The 18,353-nt window shown below is 39.5% G+C and overlaps 1 protein-coding gene across 6 annotated transcripts in view; it reads left to right on the forward strand.

Moving 5' to 3' along the window:
- The window catches only part of ntm (neurotrimin), a 310,919-nt gene that overhangs the window by 214,291 nt on the left and 78,275 nt on the right, over positions 1–18,353 (forward strand). For 3 of the 6 annotated variants that reach the window (XM_040180349.2, XM_078107339.1, XM_078107338.1), the window contains exon 2: positions 15,087–15,177. In XM_040180349.2, the coding sequence (XP_040036283.2) occupies positions 15,087–15,177 (91 nt within the window). Of the gene's footprint in view, positions 1–14,491; positions 15,178–18,353 lie in introns of those variants that run through there. The other 3 variants (XM_040180348.2, XM_040180350.2, XM_040180351.2) reach the window with 3 other exon arrangements.

An 18,353-nucleotide genomic window follows, 5' to 3' on the forward strand; every position in this document is an offset into this window, starting at 1 on the left:
GTGGCTGGGATTGATTGTGTGCAGGATAAGAGGCTTGAAGATGGATGGATGGACATTCTTGCTCACTAGAGACAGTTTTTAGCAAAATAGCTTGATAGCTAGCGATCGTAGTGCTGACATTTGCCTCAAGTAAACCTAAATGTAAGCAGGTAACAATCGTTAACAACTACAGATAGCAATTATCTACCTGTACTTACAATTTAATTCTGTGCAAACTCCTTTTTGACTAACTATATAATGCTGGCTGTTGTTGACGAGAGAGTTACTTGGCAGAGAAAGAAAGCCAGCACAGCAGCCTCCCCAAGGTCACTGTTCCAGAGTTTCATATTGTTAGAGGAGTAAGATGAGTTTAGGCCTCCCCTTAAATACCTTTAATGAAAAAACTTGCTTGAACAACTGAGGGGGGAAACAGCTTTTAGTCAGCCTTTTGGATAATAAACTGCTAAATATTTGTCATTGACTTTCTTTCACATTTAATAAACATTCCTACGCTGCATTCTTCCACTCAGTCACAGTCAGTCGTTGTAGACAGAGCAGATCTGATGATCATACAGAATGTATCTCCAATCCTCAAAGACATAACCATTACCACTAATTCGCTATATTGGCACTTGTTTTAATATGCACTGACTGGGCAGTGCATTTGGCTGAAATAATTCATTTGGAATCAATTGGAATTTTTAAGTTGTTCCTGGCTAGGGGGGCTCACTTGGAGCTCAGTTTCCTCTTCACACAGACACATGAGATGGCCTTAAAACAGGAACTCTTGCAGTGTGGATATGTGTATCAATAAAGCGTAGATCAAGGTGATGGATTGGCGGCAACATAAAGTTGGTTAAATATTTTATACAGTGTCTTTTATAGTCCCAGAATTCCCAAAGTGGAGTGAAGACACCTTTATTGTGAAATTGACTGTGCAGCTTTATTTGACCTCCGCATGTTATTGCTTTGGGACAGAGGGACGCCACCCATCTTAGGTGCTCATATTCAGATTGTGTCTATAAAGCCAACAGAGAAATCAATCCTCTTACAAGTCTTGTAACAAACAATTATCAATACAGTGTGGAGGTGTTCAATAGAGTTTTTCCACAGCTTGTAATAGCGGTAAAGCATTGGTGCAATTAATAACATTTATAAGTTTAGTGCATTTAATTGTGATACCGAGGTCCTGTTCTAGTGTATGTTGCCTTGCTGCCATTGCCTACTGCTTCGCTTAAAGGTTCTCTGTACAATATTTACAGTATCAAAAACTACGTATAATACGGAGGAATAATGTGTACCTCCAGAAAATGCAGCTCTTCCTTTATGTTTGTGTTGTTATCCAAGCTGAAAGTTAGTGCATTTTAGCATATCTCAATGGCCAGCGCTCTTCTCTGCTCTCATTCTACAGTTACAGTTCATGACGCCGTCACGGAAGGATGAAACACTCTTGGCTTTCGTCCGAACTGTTGCAATCTGGTTGCTTATAGGCTTACGGATGTTAGCATTGTTAGCTGTTAGCCGGCGACGCACTCGTCACTTTGTTAAGAGCTATATGAGGCAATGATCTGTATTTTTGAGCTGAGTCATCATTCAGATTTAGTTTCACCTCTGCTAAAAATATCTATTGAGAACAGCTAAAATATCTAACTCTAAGGACAGCGACTTAATAAATTGATGCAAAACACTGCCGCTCTTCTGAACTTCCACGAGGATGTGTGAGGAGTAAGGAGGTGGGTGGGTAACGTGTCGGGGTGCAGGTAAATCAAAAGAGGACGCTGTGTGGATTTCCTAAACCAAACAAGTTGTTCCAAGCCGTGTGTAATTCACCTCACAGATGATGGGTTTTACAGCCTTTTCGCCTGTATTCTATCCAGTGGGGATCTGTAAATCTGTCAGGGAGAGAGTCAATTCCATTTTGTGTGCCGTAATCTAATTTGCCTCTGGTGCCAATGGTGCATCAAATGTCGTCGCTGGCTGGCCGGGTGCAGTGCCTGCCTGCCGCACTGCCGAGTCGAGCCTGGGAGTAAATTCCACCTGTCTCACATGAGGTGCTCCATCAACCACAAAAATGTATTATCCCAGAATGTTTTAGGGGGCTAATGGAATCCTTATCTTTATCTTGCACAGGACGAATTTAATTACATGCTGTAGTAAAGGTTTTCTCCGTTTATCAGTCCTACATGCATATCTGTACTTTTTCAGGTCTCTGACTGTTTCTTCCTAGGTTTAGGCCTGTGTTTTACAGTACTGACCCAGGATGCAGTCAGTTTACTCCTTTCCATTTATAGACTATACCAAAAAGATACAATGATATCAAGGCAGATGTCCTCATCCTCCTGCAAACTTTTAGTTAACAAAACTTAGCATTACACCGTATCTGTGCTGTGTTATCAATGAGAAATCATTCCAATTTTAATCTAACAATAAATGTTCCTTCCGTTATTTCAAGTAAACACATTTAAGAATGAATTAGATAACAGAAGTAATGTCAACCAAGAAAGGCATGAAATCATATTATTCTCCTCTTTGATAAGAGACATTTGTGATCATTGTTCGACAGTGAATTCATTCGGATTCTGATCTGATTGGATTACTTTCTTCACATTAATGGTTATAATAATCCCTATGGTATCTCAAAATGTGGGACATACTGGTTTTAAATGGCCCTTGTGGAAAGAGTCTATCGGAATTTATATATATATATATTTGATTGGCAGCGAAGCATCACGTAATCTGAAGATTTTATTATGATAGGTTTAGTTTGTTGGACAAAATACAAAACCCTGTGTAACACACTGGTTACTCAGATGACTGGGTTCACCGGCTGCTCGCCAACTCCCTCGAACCAAATACTAAAAAAAACGAAGAAAAAAAAAGCATGGATAAAAAATGATTACTACTATCATGAAATTCTAATCTGATCTAATGAAATCAACATTCTCAAAGTAATATACAGTGCATCCGGAAAGTATTCACAGAGCTTCACTTTTTCGACGTTTTGTTATGTTACAGCCTTATTCCAAAATGGATTAAATTCATTATTTTCCTCAACATTCTACACACAACAACCCATAAAGACTAAGTGAAAACAGTTTTTTGCTAATTTTTGCAAATCTGTTAAAAATAAAGAACGAAAACATAACATGTAGATAAGTATTCACAGCCTTTGCCATGACACTCAAAATTTAGCTCAGGTTCATCCTGTTTCCACTGATCATCCTTGAGATGTTTCTACAACATGATTGGAGTACACATGTGCTAAATTCAGTTGATTGGAGGTGATTGAGAAAGGCACACACCTGTCTATATAAGGTATCACAGTTGACAGTGCATATCAGAGCATAAACCAAGCCATGAAGTCCAAGGAATTATCTGTAGACCTCCGGGACAGAATTGTATCGAGGCACAGATCTTGCGAAGGGTACAGAAAGATTTCTGCAGCATTGAAAGTCCCAATGAGCACAGTGGCCTCAATCATCCGGAAATGGAAGAAGTTTGGAACAACTAGGACTCTTCCTAGAGTTGGCCGCCCAACCAGACTGAGCGATCAGGGGAGAAGGGCCTTAGTCAGGAAGGTGACCAGGAACCCGATGGTCACTCTGACAGAGCTCCAGCGTTGTTCTATGAAGAGAGGAGAACCTTCCAGAAGGACAACCATCTTTGCAGCACTCCACACATCAGGCCTGTTTGGTAGAGTGGCCAGACGGAAGCCACTCCTCAGTAAAAAGCACATGAAAGCCGGCCTGGAGTTTGCAAAAAAGCACCTGAAGGACTCTCAGACCATGAGAAAACAAAATTCTCTGGTCTGATGAAACAAAGATTGAACTCTTTGGCCTGAATGCCAAGCGTCATGTCTGGAGGAAACCAGGCACTGCTCATCACCTGGCCAATACCATCCCTACAGTGAAGCATGGTGGTGGCAGCATCATGCTGTGGGGATGTTTTTCAGCGGGAGGAACTGGGAGACTAGTCAGGATTGAGGGGAAAGATGAATGCAGCAACCTACAGAGACATCCTCGATGAAAACATGCTCCAAAGCGCTCTGGACCTCAGAGTGGGGCGACGGTTCATCTTCCAACAGGACAACGACCCGAAGCACACAGCCAAGATAACCACGGAGTGGCTTCGGGACAACTCTGTGAATGTCCTTGAGTGGCCCTGACTTGAACCCGATTGAACATCTCTGGAGAGATCTGAAAATGGCTGTGCACCGACGCTCCCCATCCAACCTGATGGAGCTTGAGAGGTTCTGCAAAGAAGAATGGAAGAAACTGCCCAGAAATAGGTTTGCCACACTTGTGGAATCATACCCAAGAAGACTTGAGGCTGTAATTGCTGCCAAAGGTGCTTCAACAAAGTATTGAGCGAAGGCTGTGAATACTTATGTACATGTTATGTTTTCGTTCTTTATTTTTAACAGATTTGCAAAAAACAGTTTTCACATTGTCATTATGGGTTGTTGTGTGTAGAATGTTGAGGAAAACAAGGAATTTAATCCATTTTGGAATAAGGCTGTAACATAACAAAATGTGGAAAAAGTGAAGCGCTGTGAATTTTTTCCGGATGCACTATATATGTAGAGCATTTCCTCCTCATTTAACATATCAGGAACCTTTTAACAATTTAAGCATGAATTATGATCACTAGTTTTTGGCCTCTGCTCTGAAGATGGCATACCCATGTAATAATTCTTTAATTACTTTTTCTATTTGGAGAATTTATTTTCTGTAGGATAAAGGGGAACCCTTGTGGGTGCTATGATGTGAGATATCAGTATATATATTAGTATGTATTGTTAGGGTTAGGCTACCTCTAACCCTAACCCAATTGAAAAACAACCATAAAATTCAACTAAATTTTGAAGCTGTTTGTTTGCACTTTATTTAGGGAACTGTTTGGTGTTTTTTGCAAGAAATATGTAAGGATTGTTTTCATACATTTATTTATTGCATGAGTTGTGTTTGGGGCATGTACAAACAGCTTTGGTATCCTTCTGTTATGTGGCATTGTTATATTATATTTTTATCTGTATTTTTTACAACTACTTCCACTTTCGTATCCACCATAACTTTTTAGGGAGGAATAGGATAATCTCTGCGTAGGTCCTACAGATTTTCTCACACTAATATTTGTGTATAAGTAGGGCAGTATTTTCCGAGTGTTGTTGCTTTAACATTTGGCTTCTTCACTAGTTCTTTAACATTGCTTTGCGGGAAATTAAAGATGCTCTGCTGCAGCATTGTAAAAGAGACAGAACAGAATAAAAGCCCTAAATATATCTGTTTTAAAATAATATCTTCAGCTTGATAGATCATCGTATTTAACAGGGGTGAACTTCATTATTAGCTTAAGAGCAAAATATGCGAAAATATCTACTTTTACTGTAATCATTTTTATGGAGTGCAGAAAGCTCTATGTCTGAGATCATGAAAATGATTTATTTTTTGCAAATGCATGTCTCTCGGTTGGTAATTCAAATGCATGTCTCTAGGACAATGAAAGTATGCCCTTCTGTAATCAACTTGGAATAGTTGGAAAGAAAATGTCACCAGTCCAGGTGCTGACCTTCCTCTTGATTTGGCTCCATTGATAACATCTGGTAGCAATAAAACTTCTCTTTTCATTTGTATTCATTCATTTCATGAAGAATCTAAATGTCAAGGAAGCAGGTGAGCCATATGCACAGATTATGCTGCACGTTTTAATGTGAAGGTTATTGTTTTAAATTGAAACACTAATCTTCATTTTGGACATTCCGGGGACGGGCCACGCATGGGTTACTTTTTAATATTGCATAGAAATATGAATTTAATGAGAAGTCAGTATATAAATAACAGAATTAAAGGGGGCATTATTCCCTACATACATTTAAGGAAAAAGATTAAGTTTAAGGTTGCAACTGGTTGAATGAGATGATGATTCAATTGCTAGCATTAAAACCAAACAACAAGCCTTCATTGGGCGGTTCATTGTATTACTGATGGCAATATTATTAGTAATTGAACAATCTACTTAACTCTGATTCGCCATTTCATAGTCCTCGGAGGATGAATATTATTGACTTTGGTGATAACCATAAATTGTGTGGTCAAGATCCAAAAATAAATCGGCATTTGTGTTCTTGCATTGGTGTACTATTCTATTCCACAGTGTACATGAGGGCAAGGACACATACTCACACTCACACACAGTAAAGTAATGCAGTACATATGTGCTTCCTGATCACACTGTCTGGGGGAAGTCCTAGTGACCTTCACTGCTTAGCTGAGCCAAATAATTCAAAGTGTTCAGGGGGAGTTATATGGGGACAGGCAGGCTGAGACAGCAAAATCGGAAGAGTCGGGGGGCTATCTTTAAATACTGTGGAGGGGGCATGACCCTCTCAACATATAGGAGCAGTGCCCTGGATTTGAACATGTAATCCATCCTAGGTCTCTGTTGAATACAGCCTTTTTTTAGCATAGCTGAAACACCAGAAATCCCGTACCCAAAAGCCTGAATGCAGCATACAAAATAGAGTCCCATCAAAATATCAATAAAAATTAAATATATAAAAGCTGTAACTTGAGGGCTCCACGCTACAAATATAAAGTATATATTGCCATACCGAGAGGATCTGACACGCTGCTTCTATTCCAGCACAATCCCTCACTCTCCCACTCCCTTGACAGGCCTCATCAACTAAGAGGCAGGTCTGAGGTGGGCATTTCATCTCAATGACCCTTCTGCCACGGCACAATATGCAATATGCAAGTAACACAGCAAGCTGTATCATCTTTAGATACCGTAGGAGAGGAGAGAATTGGCTAACCCAGAAGTGTCCAGGATTATTATGAACATGTGTTTGTGTGCGGTCCAGTTCTCCTACCATCATGTTGCTTCCAGTTTCTCTTTTGGCATCTCTTTTCTTTTCACATCCAGTGTTCACGGAGGTTTGTAACATTCGACACCGCTGTTTGGATGCACTTGCTTATGTTCTGTCCAGTTATCACTAGTCTACTAAAAATATCTTTGCAGCAGTTGATGCTGGTGCAGATTGCTGAGCCAAGCCATGAGGCAAAACAGAGTCCCCGACCTTGACCTGGAGGGGTGTAAGTGCTGCAGCCCTTAAACTGCCACTCATTTGATTTGTGCTTGCATCAACATTTTACCGTTAAGCAAAAATAAAAAGCCATAACACACTTATCAGATCCTGCAGTTAAAGCAATCGATTGAATTAATGAGGAACCTGTAAAAAATGACTCCTCTACATACTTTATATTATATACATGTAATCCTATCCTAAACTGTACTTACAGTTAAGCTTTTGGCAAAACATAGCGTTTCAAACAAGTGGTAAACATTGCAAAATAAAATTGAATAAAATGAAAATACTAATAATAATTTGGTTAGGTTTAGTGGTTCTTGCTTGGCTTAAAAAGACTAAGAGATTGAAACAAGAAGAAAACAAGACAATGAAAAGTACTGATATACTAAATATTTGCAGAGATTATAATAGTTATACTGTATAACAAAAAACAACAAAGCGGTAATACAGAAGGAAAAGAAAGATCTTGTAAAGAAATACGTTATATGCAGTCTACATAAGTCAACAGAAACCTCGGAATCTTCCATGGGTGTTAAATATAACCACAAGAGTAATATAAATAAGATATGGGTAATAATGTTTCTTGATATGCTCAGTGTGAAGCCAATATTTATGGCAGTGTGTTTTACATTTGATCTGTTGTATAATTTACTGCAAATTTGACATTTGTCATTATTGTGTATCAGAAAGGGGGGAAATGTGCCCGAGGGCCACTCTTTTGACCCGGAGTGTCTGATGCATGTAGGAGGGACATGTTTTAAAACGAGATGGCCACGGGCAGGAGTGACTTCCTGTGACGCTCTGCGGTGCTTCTTGGTGCACATTGACTGTAGTGTTACCCCCGTTTTCCTGCTCCCTCCATTTCACTGGACAATGAACACTCCACCTGCTGTCGCTGCTAGAAGAAGTAGGCACAACTTTATGAGACTACCTGGGCTGCTGTCACATCATCTAAGAAAACAACGCAGCTTTATCCATGAAGTATTACACACTCCGTATTAGATCAAGAGGCAGTTTAGGTCCATCTATCATGTTTTGTTTTGATGACACATAACATTTGGACTTCATTATTTCTCTTGCAACTGAGCATCGGGTTTCAAGGACGCCGACCTTGTCCTTGATGATTTGCTGCAGATAAAAAGTCAAATATATCATGTGAAAGGAAGGCATTGATAGCAAACACGGTGTTATGTGGAATGTAGTCAAGGTCAAGAGCTACACACTCCCCTGGTATCACAGCAGAAGTATCGATCTTAGACTGGTGGGGAAAAATAGTGAGAACCTCACATGGAACAAGAACAGATAAGATCACTTTATTTCACCCAAGCAGCACATAAATAGATAGCTAAAGAGCCAACAGGAAATTAGCTTCACACTGTTTCCCTCGACTTTCCCATGGAATTTGGATTATTGCGGAAAATATTCCATGTGTCAAACAAAGGTTAACTATGATATGTCTTACTTCAAGTGCACTTGCACCACACCAAAAAATAACTTAAAAGACCTGTATTATTTTAGAGTATATTGACATTTAAAAAAACAAGAGACTTCTATATATACACACACACTCACACACACACGATAAGATCATGTTTGTAATAAACCTCAAATCATCCTATGAAGTAAAATCCATACTGTAAAAGACAAGTAACAATAATTGCAGACAATATTGATACCTGTCACTGATTAGCGCTGCCACTATCTCTTCATATGCTGATTAAGCACAGAGCTGTATGATAGATGCAATATTTTTTTTGCACAGCTCTTGCATACATTTTCCCCCATGTTTCAATAACATTTTTCTCTGGAATATGAAATATATATAAATTAAAAGTCAAAAGTTGCCAGAAGGCTTTGCATATTTATTTTCTTAATCTATTATTGGTCAAAGTAGGCTCCCTTTTCCATTAGTTAGTTAGTAGTTCCATCATAGAGTTAACAAAAATAATATAACCACATAGTAATTAGGTCTGCACACCTTTCCACCTTAAGTTGACATTTTTATAAAGCTGTACTGTAAAAAAACAAAAAACAGGAAGCAGATGCGTTTATTTAAGTGTCTCAACTCGAGGGAGTCTTTGTGAGTGTGTGTATGGGGGAAAATCTTCTAAAACAGCTGTTGTGTGTTTTGTCAGTATGTTTCTCCTCATAAAAGTGCTCTGATGAATAAACAAACAAAGCCCACTCCATTGCCATTAATAATTACTGAGCTACTCCCGGGCTCTCCAGATTATTAAGACATGTAAAGATAGTGTGTTCTTCATACTGTGCATTCATGCCTAATAGTGCTTTGACCTCCATGAATTAGTAATTGCATTGTGTGCAGCAAGTTTTATTCAAATGTTGCTCACTGTGAACACAGCTAGTTGTTTACATGGATATACTAACACAGGTAGTCCGAGCTGCTTACCCCATCTCTAAGGCTGAGCCCGGCCGCTGTAGATGCGAGGTTTGAGAGAATGCACCAATAACCCAAACTGCAGCAGAATGTGAAATGAAGCGCATGTGAAGTCATTTTCTCTTGCTCACACAAAAACAAACAAACATATATGCAAATAGATATAACAAAAATATGTAAATACATATTATTGGCTGTTAGTGTTAGCTGTTGATGTATCTTTTTTAGTATTATATACTCAATAACAATAATAACAATCATACTACAATGGGATGAACAAGATGACATACATACATACATACATTACATAATTAAAATAACTATGTTGGTATTTACAGTAACAATAACAATTACAATAATATATTGAAACAGTGAACAATAATGAAGAATACATCTAATATAATATTATCTAATATATAAAAGTAACCTGCTTCATGGTCAGGAAGACATTACTAATTGCTGATAAGGACAACTAAGGCAGGATCATTCCTTTTATTACAAAAATAATGGTCACTTTCTCCAGAGGATGTCGAACACCTGAGAGCCACTTTGGCAAAGATTGCTTGAAGCCATCAGGATTGAGATCTTGTCAAACGGGCGCTCCTGTGTGGGATGGGGATAGGTTGGGTGGGTTCATGGAGCAATGCGCGAGCCTCCAGGCCAAATTGTCCTCTGATTCTGTGCCAATTGGAAACCTCTCAGTCCACAACCAGCCGTCTTCACAGACACTCAAACACAGTGTTCTCTCCCACAGCTGTTATCACCATTGTTTGTTCTCTCTTAATTATTGTTTTTCTCCAAGAGCCCAAACCCCAAGTCAAGTGCTTCCTGTCCGCGCAGCTGTAAGTCCTCCAACACAATTACTTCGACATGCAATCACTTGCATACAATGGGGAAATATAGCAAAAACACATTCCCAAATCTCACCAGGCTCTATTGAGACCAATTTATGATCTGAGCTTGATTGTACACTGGAAGGAATGTGCATGTGCATGCAAACTTTCCAGAATTGTTCATCATCTCACAACATTCAGTCGGTTGAGGTGTCCGGCTGACTTTCCGATTCAGGTCACTCTGGTCTTCCAAGTGATTTCTCATTAATTAAGTCCTCATTACAGCTTCCCCTCATGGACAAATAGTCTTAAAAATGGCGTATGATCATCTGGAAGTCCTTGAGGAGGATCGCTGTGCGGAGCAGCAGAGATAACCGTTTAACTCCTTCTTCAGAACACCAGCCTGATCCATTTCATCCACATCAGGCCTGTGGCCCCCCATTTAAGTGTAAATTACACTGGGAAAGGTATTTCCGACTACAGGTGATCATGGGTGACTGTTTCTCTCTAGCCAATCCAAGAACATAGTCCAATTCGCAATGGCTTTATATCCATTGGTTGTAAAGAAAACCAATGGTAGTATAAAATGTGTTATTCAGCTAGGTCAGTTCTCTATAATAATATGGTGAATGAAAGGATTGCAAAGCACCTGTTATATAAAACGCAGCCGCTATATCCCTGAATCACTGTTGTGATGCCAGACTGACAGTGAAAATAACATCTGTTATGTAGAATCCTAATTTTAGGTCAGGAAAAGCAGTTACAAAGGAAAGCATATCTCTAATTATACATCAGTTGTAGAAAACACGCAAAAAATGTTTTAAAGAACCACATCCAAAGCTTCACAGGCATTAGATAAAAAACATATAACACTTTATTATCAGTTTGCTTCATACTAAGGCTGAAAATGTAGCTTTGTTTTTCTAGTTTTACACAATCTGCCTAATAATTCTCTTTCAGGGCTACAAAGTTGCTTCATAAAATATGTTTGGTGAGAAAGATGATGATGAACTAATCGAGAGAAAATATGTACATATAGGAGTCTGAATTTATCAGTAAAATGTTCAATATGTTTTTCACACGGCAACTGAATCATTTGTTTTGGTTCTGTGTATGGACTAAGCTAACCACTAACCAATTTATTTTATTTATTTTTATTTATTTATATATATATATATATATATATATATTACATAACATGTCATTTAGCGGACGCTTTTATCCAAAGCGACGTACAATAAGTGCATTCAACCATAGGGTACAAACTCAGGAGAACAAGAAACAAGAAAGTGCATATATATATATATATATATATATATATATATATATATATATATATGCAAGTCTATATGTGTACATATTGACTTTCTATATCACATTAAGCCATAACAGATTCCCTATACCAAAAAAGTGAAGCTATTTAAATGTCAGCCTATGTTAAGATATTTTCTTCTTCTTTGTCTCATCACATAATTAGCAGGCGCATTTCATGTTGGTTCAAAAGGTTTGCCAAGAGCATTTTTTTATTTGATATTTACAGTCGTTGCATCCCTAAATTAAGCAACTATTGCCAAACCTTATTTTTCTGCTGTTTGATGCTACGAATTGAAAAAGTCTATTTGAGCTGCAGCTTTTCTTTTACGTTTTAGGTGATCCAGCAAAGTGACAGCCAATTTGCTGACAAAGCATGCATTGATTCAAATAGTGATAGTGAGTGATTTGACTTAACTAAGGAAGAACATTCAGTGCAACCAAAGGAGGCTTCACCTCGCTCATCCATTTTCTCAACAACTTCAATCAGGTGGCATTTATAGTCCTACTACTTGAAGGGATGTGGAACCTCTATTTTGAGCTGTAATGCTCCAAGCAAGTCATGACGTGACTGTATAGCGTCCTGTGAATGGTCTGCCTGGAGGTTACTTGTTCCCGATGGTGACATCTCATCCCCTTTTAAAAATGTACTATAAAGTAGCTTCAGTGCAGTCAAGGGAACCTCTTGCCTCACAATGGAGTGCTCAGAGATGTGGGATGGATTCGGTACAGTATAGTATCCATTTTTAACTATGAATTGTTTTTGAGTATGCAGATGTGAGGGTTTTTTTTCTACAAAATTATGCTTTTGCAGAGTCTGGTCGATGTGCTTTGAATTCCATTCCTTAATGGATGGAGGCCGTCATGTTCATTTCAATGTTTATTGGCCAAGCAGGAGGAGCTTGGCCTAGGAGCTGCAGCTCCTAGGCCTTTCAGGTACACCGCAAATGACTAACTTGCACCTTTGGGAGTCAAACTAATTAAAACATATAATCTATCCCACTTTGTGGAAACCTCAACCAGAAGATGAGGAAACTCGAAGATGGAGTGTGTTACTTTGGATTGTTGATTGAATTCATATAGCATTAAAAAAACGTAAATTGCTTGTTCGCTAGTAGTACGTTTTTGATTACAGCTCTTCTGATTTACATTTGCATGACTTCATTACCTGCACTTCAGAGTGTGACAAAATAAGGTAAAAGTGCTGAGAGGCAAAATATTGGGAATGGGAGAGCAGGGGTGAGTACTTCTACTTTTTCTACTTCTACTACTTCTGCCCTTAACCTGACAGAGCTCTATATTTAGGACTTCACATTTTCAATGCAGTGTCATGGAGGCTTAGCATCACCCCCAACATGATTAATCCAAATTGAACATATTTAGGATTGTATTTCCCCTTTCTGGGTGATGGTTACAACATTAGCTATCTAGTGTCTAGTGGGTGAATGCAATAGTGATTTTCAGACATATCTGTTCATCAGCCGAAATAGCCACTAGAGGCCTTTGACTACAAAATGCAACCCCAAAATACCCTTACCAAACAGGAAGAAAGCAACAACAACAAAAAACTGGGCCTACTAAAAACACAAACTACAAAAAGAGACATCAAGCCATTACTAATTGACAAATTACCAATTGACAAACAACTGCAAAGAGATGCACAATCTTCAGACGCATAAATACTACAAAAGACACTAAAACCCAAATAAAGTGTGTCTTGCTCTTGTTCAGGAGAAATCCTACAGGCTCTCAGGCTCCAGCAGACCTCTATACTAGATTATGTATCTGCATAAAACTCATTATAATACGGGTACATTATTGGGCGATAATGGTAGAGTTGCTGTTCACATTGATTCAAGCGTTCCATAGCACTCCGCACTCAAAGTAACAAGTTAGATTTCACGCGAACGTTAGTTAACATTTTAGCTCGGTGGCAATTGCCAAAATAAGACCCGGAAATCCCACAAATGATCGGTTTCAGGCAATGCAAGCTTTCGCAACCGGACAATTCAGGTGGACGTCATCACCGATGTAAATGAATGAGATGGTGCGGGACCCGATGCTGTTTGCACGCACGTACAGGGACTATTTTTTCTCTAGACTACTGAAATGCGAGTGGTGGCTACAACTATTTTGTGCTGAAAGGGATGGGCTGAAAGGCAGCCATTTACTGTTTGAGGGTTGTCGGCCCTCCGCCTTGCGTCGGGCCTAACAACACCCCCGAACTGTTACATTATTGGATGATAAAGTACAGCCTCTCATACCTTATTGCTTTAATAAGTTGATCGACTGAATGTAATCAGTGAATATATTCATCACGTAGTTTAAAAAAAAAAATGCTTTAAGCAAATAACAAACATCTGTTTCCGGTATGTCAAGTTTAATTGTTTTCTTGGTATTAGTCAATAATAAATTATGTATTTGAATGTGGACAAAAATATGTTTTTGGGATATTGTGTGTCCAATATTTACTATTTTTAATATATATATATATATGTTAATGGTAATATACTTATTAAAATGGTAGCACTATAATCTAGATTAGTTTATGTAATGGTTTATAATTTGAAAGGTATTTAAAAAATAATGTATTGGGAATTGCATTATAGTTACTGTAAACATACATGAGAATGTGTTCTCAATTGTTATATTATACTGTACACAAACATAAATTGGTACAGGTACGGTGTGATTGACAGACTGACAACCAATGCGAACTGCTGTAATCGTCATGTGTCAAAGTTTTACCCCAACATGTTTTATTCCTCGGCAAATATATTTGGGCTTCAACTGGATATTCACGCTGAACAGTGTAATGTGTTAACAGTGGCATCATTTGACAACAAGCGTTTTTGTCTCATGAGGCTACATTAGACCACCACTGCCTCAGCTATCCGTCTCTGGCACAGACGTACGGGACCTGTTCGTATTGCCGACACGTCGACACGGAACTCAGTCACAACCGATGAAAATCGCAGAATTGGCGTCTCTCGCCCTACTCTTTTGAATATGTGTCATATGTCGGTGAACGGACCGTCTATTTTTGCCTATGTGTATTTAAACGGAAGATTAACCGATTAAATACCACCGCGGAGAAATGCGCACTGTATTCATGTCTTCTGACGTTAGAGAACTTACGCTGGAATAATACCAGCGACCTGCCGCAACGCCACTGAGAAGAAGTGTGGGTTTTTTTCTTCTTAAAGGTGGATTTAAAGTGCAGTCAGAAGGCACGTGTTTATTCCCCTACACAACACGGCTCCCCGGCGATAAGATTTGGATTAACACTAATGAACTAGGGTAAATAATCTCCACGGGACCGTGTCCAGGACAGGAAAGGCGACGCGTTGCTTGGCTGTGGGATTGTCTTGGTACACCTCTCAGCTGAAGACGATGTCCGTGTGGAGATACTTGGTCGCTCTATCCAAATGCACACTTATTCTCTCTCTGAGGATGTTGCTCCTTGTGCCCGCAGGGTTGCCGGTCCGCAGTCAAGGGGACTCTCAGTCCGACAACAAGGTGATGGATAATATCACCGTCCGACAAGGAGAGACAGTCTTCCTCAGGTGAGTCACTGCTGTTTTTCACTTCCTATCATCCCGCCGCTGTTTGGAATGATATCCCTAAAGTTGAGTGCTGCCTGCAAGCGTTCGTAATCGCAGTGTTTAGTGAGGGAGAAACGTGGTTGAAGTGTGTCTGCTTTATCATGTTCCCGCCGTTGGCAATGGGATGGGGGGGTTCAGAGGATTAGTCTGTGGAAAACACTCCATTCGGAAGCGATACTCTGCTAATCTTTAGCAGCTGTTCACTCAAGACTTCGAGGTTCTAATTGTGGTGTGATGGTGCAGAACTAAAAAAGGTGAAGGGAAGGAAAAAGTGCGCTTCTGGAAGGAGAGGAAGAGCAGAGAAGAGATGGAGGATGTGCGAAAGGAAAGGAAGAAAAATAACAAATCACACGCACAATAAACACTGCGGGCGAAGAGATGGATTGACTAGCAATTCCTCCGGATGGGAGATTGTCTGCCATGACCTTTCCCCTCCTCTGCGTCCTCAGAGGCTTACTGGACACAGACGGATTTATGTTGCTTTCAAGTGCAGTCTGGAAATGTCCAGCAACAATCACAACTGCCAAAAGGAAGGTTTCTTAATACAGGAGTTGGTAAGATGTGATGTGCGCATTAACGGTTAAAATATGGGGTCAGATCAGTCTCAATAATTGCAAAAGCATGTAGAAAGATTCAAAAATGCGCACAGAAGGTTTCACATATAAATGTGTCTCACAAATGCATGCAAATCGATTCACAAATACATTCCAATGCATATACAAATATAATTCTGCATTTTATGTATTTGTTTGTGGACTTGTATGTAATTGCTTGTGGGGTTTTTGAGACTTCCCCAAGTGGCCGGATTTGCATATGCGTTTTCTTCAACATCGACATCAGATCAGATGTCCCCCTCATTTTCAACCAATCACATCCCCCCTCCCCAGGGGGCCGCCAGCTTCACAGTTGCGCAATTTGCGGGGGCGAAGCTACAGGTTAGAGGTCAGCAAACAACGGCGTCTGGTAGTAGCACACTGCCCTTCAAGTGTAAGTGAACCAAGTTAAAAGTTTCATGGCATGAATGAATTAGGTTTGAGTTGCGAATTATTGCTACGTCAGATATATTACATCATGGATGTATTTTGCTGTGTTTTAATACAAGTGTCTCAATGTAATGCATACAACCGGATAATAAGCTAATTTAACTTAGTCACTATACAATCATTTTTACTAACTTTTCACACAACAGCCTCACTGGTAATTTGCTATGAAATGGCTTAAACATATTAATTAAAACAAGAAACACTTACAGTCCCCGGTGATCCGTACTGTGTCTCTGAACGCGAAGCCTCGGGGAGGCGGAGACTGACTTAGCTGTGAGTGATTATACAGTTTGTTGCAGCAGAATGGCAGATTGCAGTGCACAGACACATTGTACGTCCACGGAAAGTGCTTTATTTCCACTGACAGGCACAGATTGCTATTTTGTACTATTGTGTGTATTGTTCTTATCTTCCAAAAAAATTATGGAAATAATCAATGCATTGAAAAATATTTTCTTTTTACCTTTTTAATTGGATCTAGTCTGATGATTACCGCAGTTGTGCTCAATGGGAGGTCAAATCTTACGAGAGGTAACTTGTTGCTGAGAGTTGGCGAGAAGTATTACTTCGGAAAAGTGTCATATTGAATTATTTTAATAACATGACTGAAAATATGGCGAATTACAATAATGTGGATGAATCGTAACCATCTTCAGAGATTTCATAACGAGACTTTAATTCCACAAACTATTGTCCACATTAGTCACTATTAGCGCCTTCAGGACCATGGACAGCACCACTTCAACCACTCTGCAAGTCAACTTGTAATGCTGTCCAACTGGCTAATTGTCCATAAATCAGGCTCCCTTTATTTTCCAAGAAGCAAAGGATTTTGAAAAGGGATGATCATAGCAATTATAGCGTTAATAGGGACTTTATTTTGGCTCGTGTCTGATGTTGCTATCAATAATTGTATGGATCATGTTTGCATAATGTTTGATGCAGGTAATATTACAATAATGTAAGACTATTGGCATAGGAGTGAGGGGGGCGGTGGGGGTAGTAGTCAGGCAAACGGTTCGACTGACCGGGGGAGGAATAGTCACTTTGGTTCTCTTCTCTACACCACTGCTGCCAGCGCCACACAGGCATTTTTATGTCTGTGAACAGCTGGAAATGTTTGCCCCTTCTTTTTGGCAAAACGCTTACTCAAATTGGATGGACAAATTAGTCTGTGGACGGCAATTTTCAAATCTTGCCATAGATTCTCAATTGGATTTGGGTCTGGGCTTTGACTGAGGCAAACTGCATTATAGATTGGCATGTTTGGCTCCATACATCTTTCCCTCAATTCCGACTAGTTTTCCTGTACCCGCTAAAGCATCTCCACAGCATGATGCTACCACCACAATATTTCACTGTTGCAATGGCGTGCTCAGGGTGATGGGCAGTGCTTGGTTTCCACCACACAGCGTTTTGCATCGAGGCCAAACAGTTTAATATTGGTGTATATAATAAAATTGCACTTTCTTGATTCTTGCTCTTCTGAGTTTGTATCCCTATGGTTGAATGCACTTATTGTAAGTCGCTTTGGATAAAAGCGTCAGCTAAATGACATGTAATGCGCACACGTGGCGCTTGCACCAGCAGACTCACTACTACCCCCCCTGAAGTTGTAAACCTAGGGGAAACACAGAGCACCTTCTTCCACATGTTTCTGGTCTCTCCCACTTGGTTTGTGGCAAATTAGAAACATGATTTCTTATAATTTGCTTTCAACAGCGGATTTCTTCTTGCCACACTTCCATAAAGGCCAGATGTATGGACACGGCTAATAGTTGTCCTGTGGACACATTCTCCCACCTCAGCTGTGGATCTTTGTAGCTCCTCCATTAATCACCAGCGACCCCTTGGTTTCTTCTGATTAATTTAGTCTTTTTCCAGCTTGTCAGTTTAGGCAGATGGCCTTTTTTTATTAGGTTTGCAGTATTGCTGTATTTATTCCATTTTATGATGATGGATTTCATGGTGCTCAGTGAAAAGTTCAAAGCTTGGGATATTTTTTTATAACCTAACCCTGCTTCATACTACAACTTTATCACTGAGCTGTTTTTTGAGTTCCTTGGTCTTCATGATGCTCTTCGTTCAATAATG

Source organism: Gasterosteus aculeatus, chromosome 7, assembly GCF_964276395.1.
Source record: "Gasterosteus aculeatus chromosome 7, fGasAcu3.hap1.1, whole genome shotgun sequence".
Taxonomy (NCBI): Eukaryota; Metazoa; Chordata; class Actinopteri; order Perciformes; family Gasterosteidae; genus Gasterosteus; species Gasterosteus aculeatus.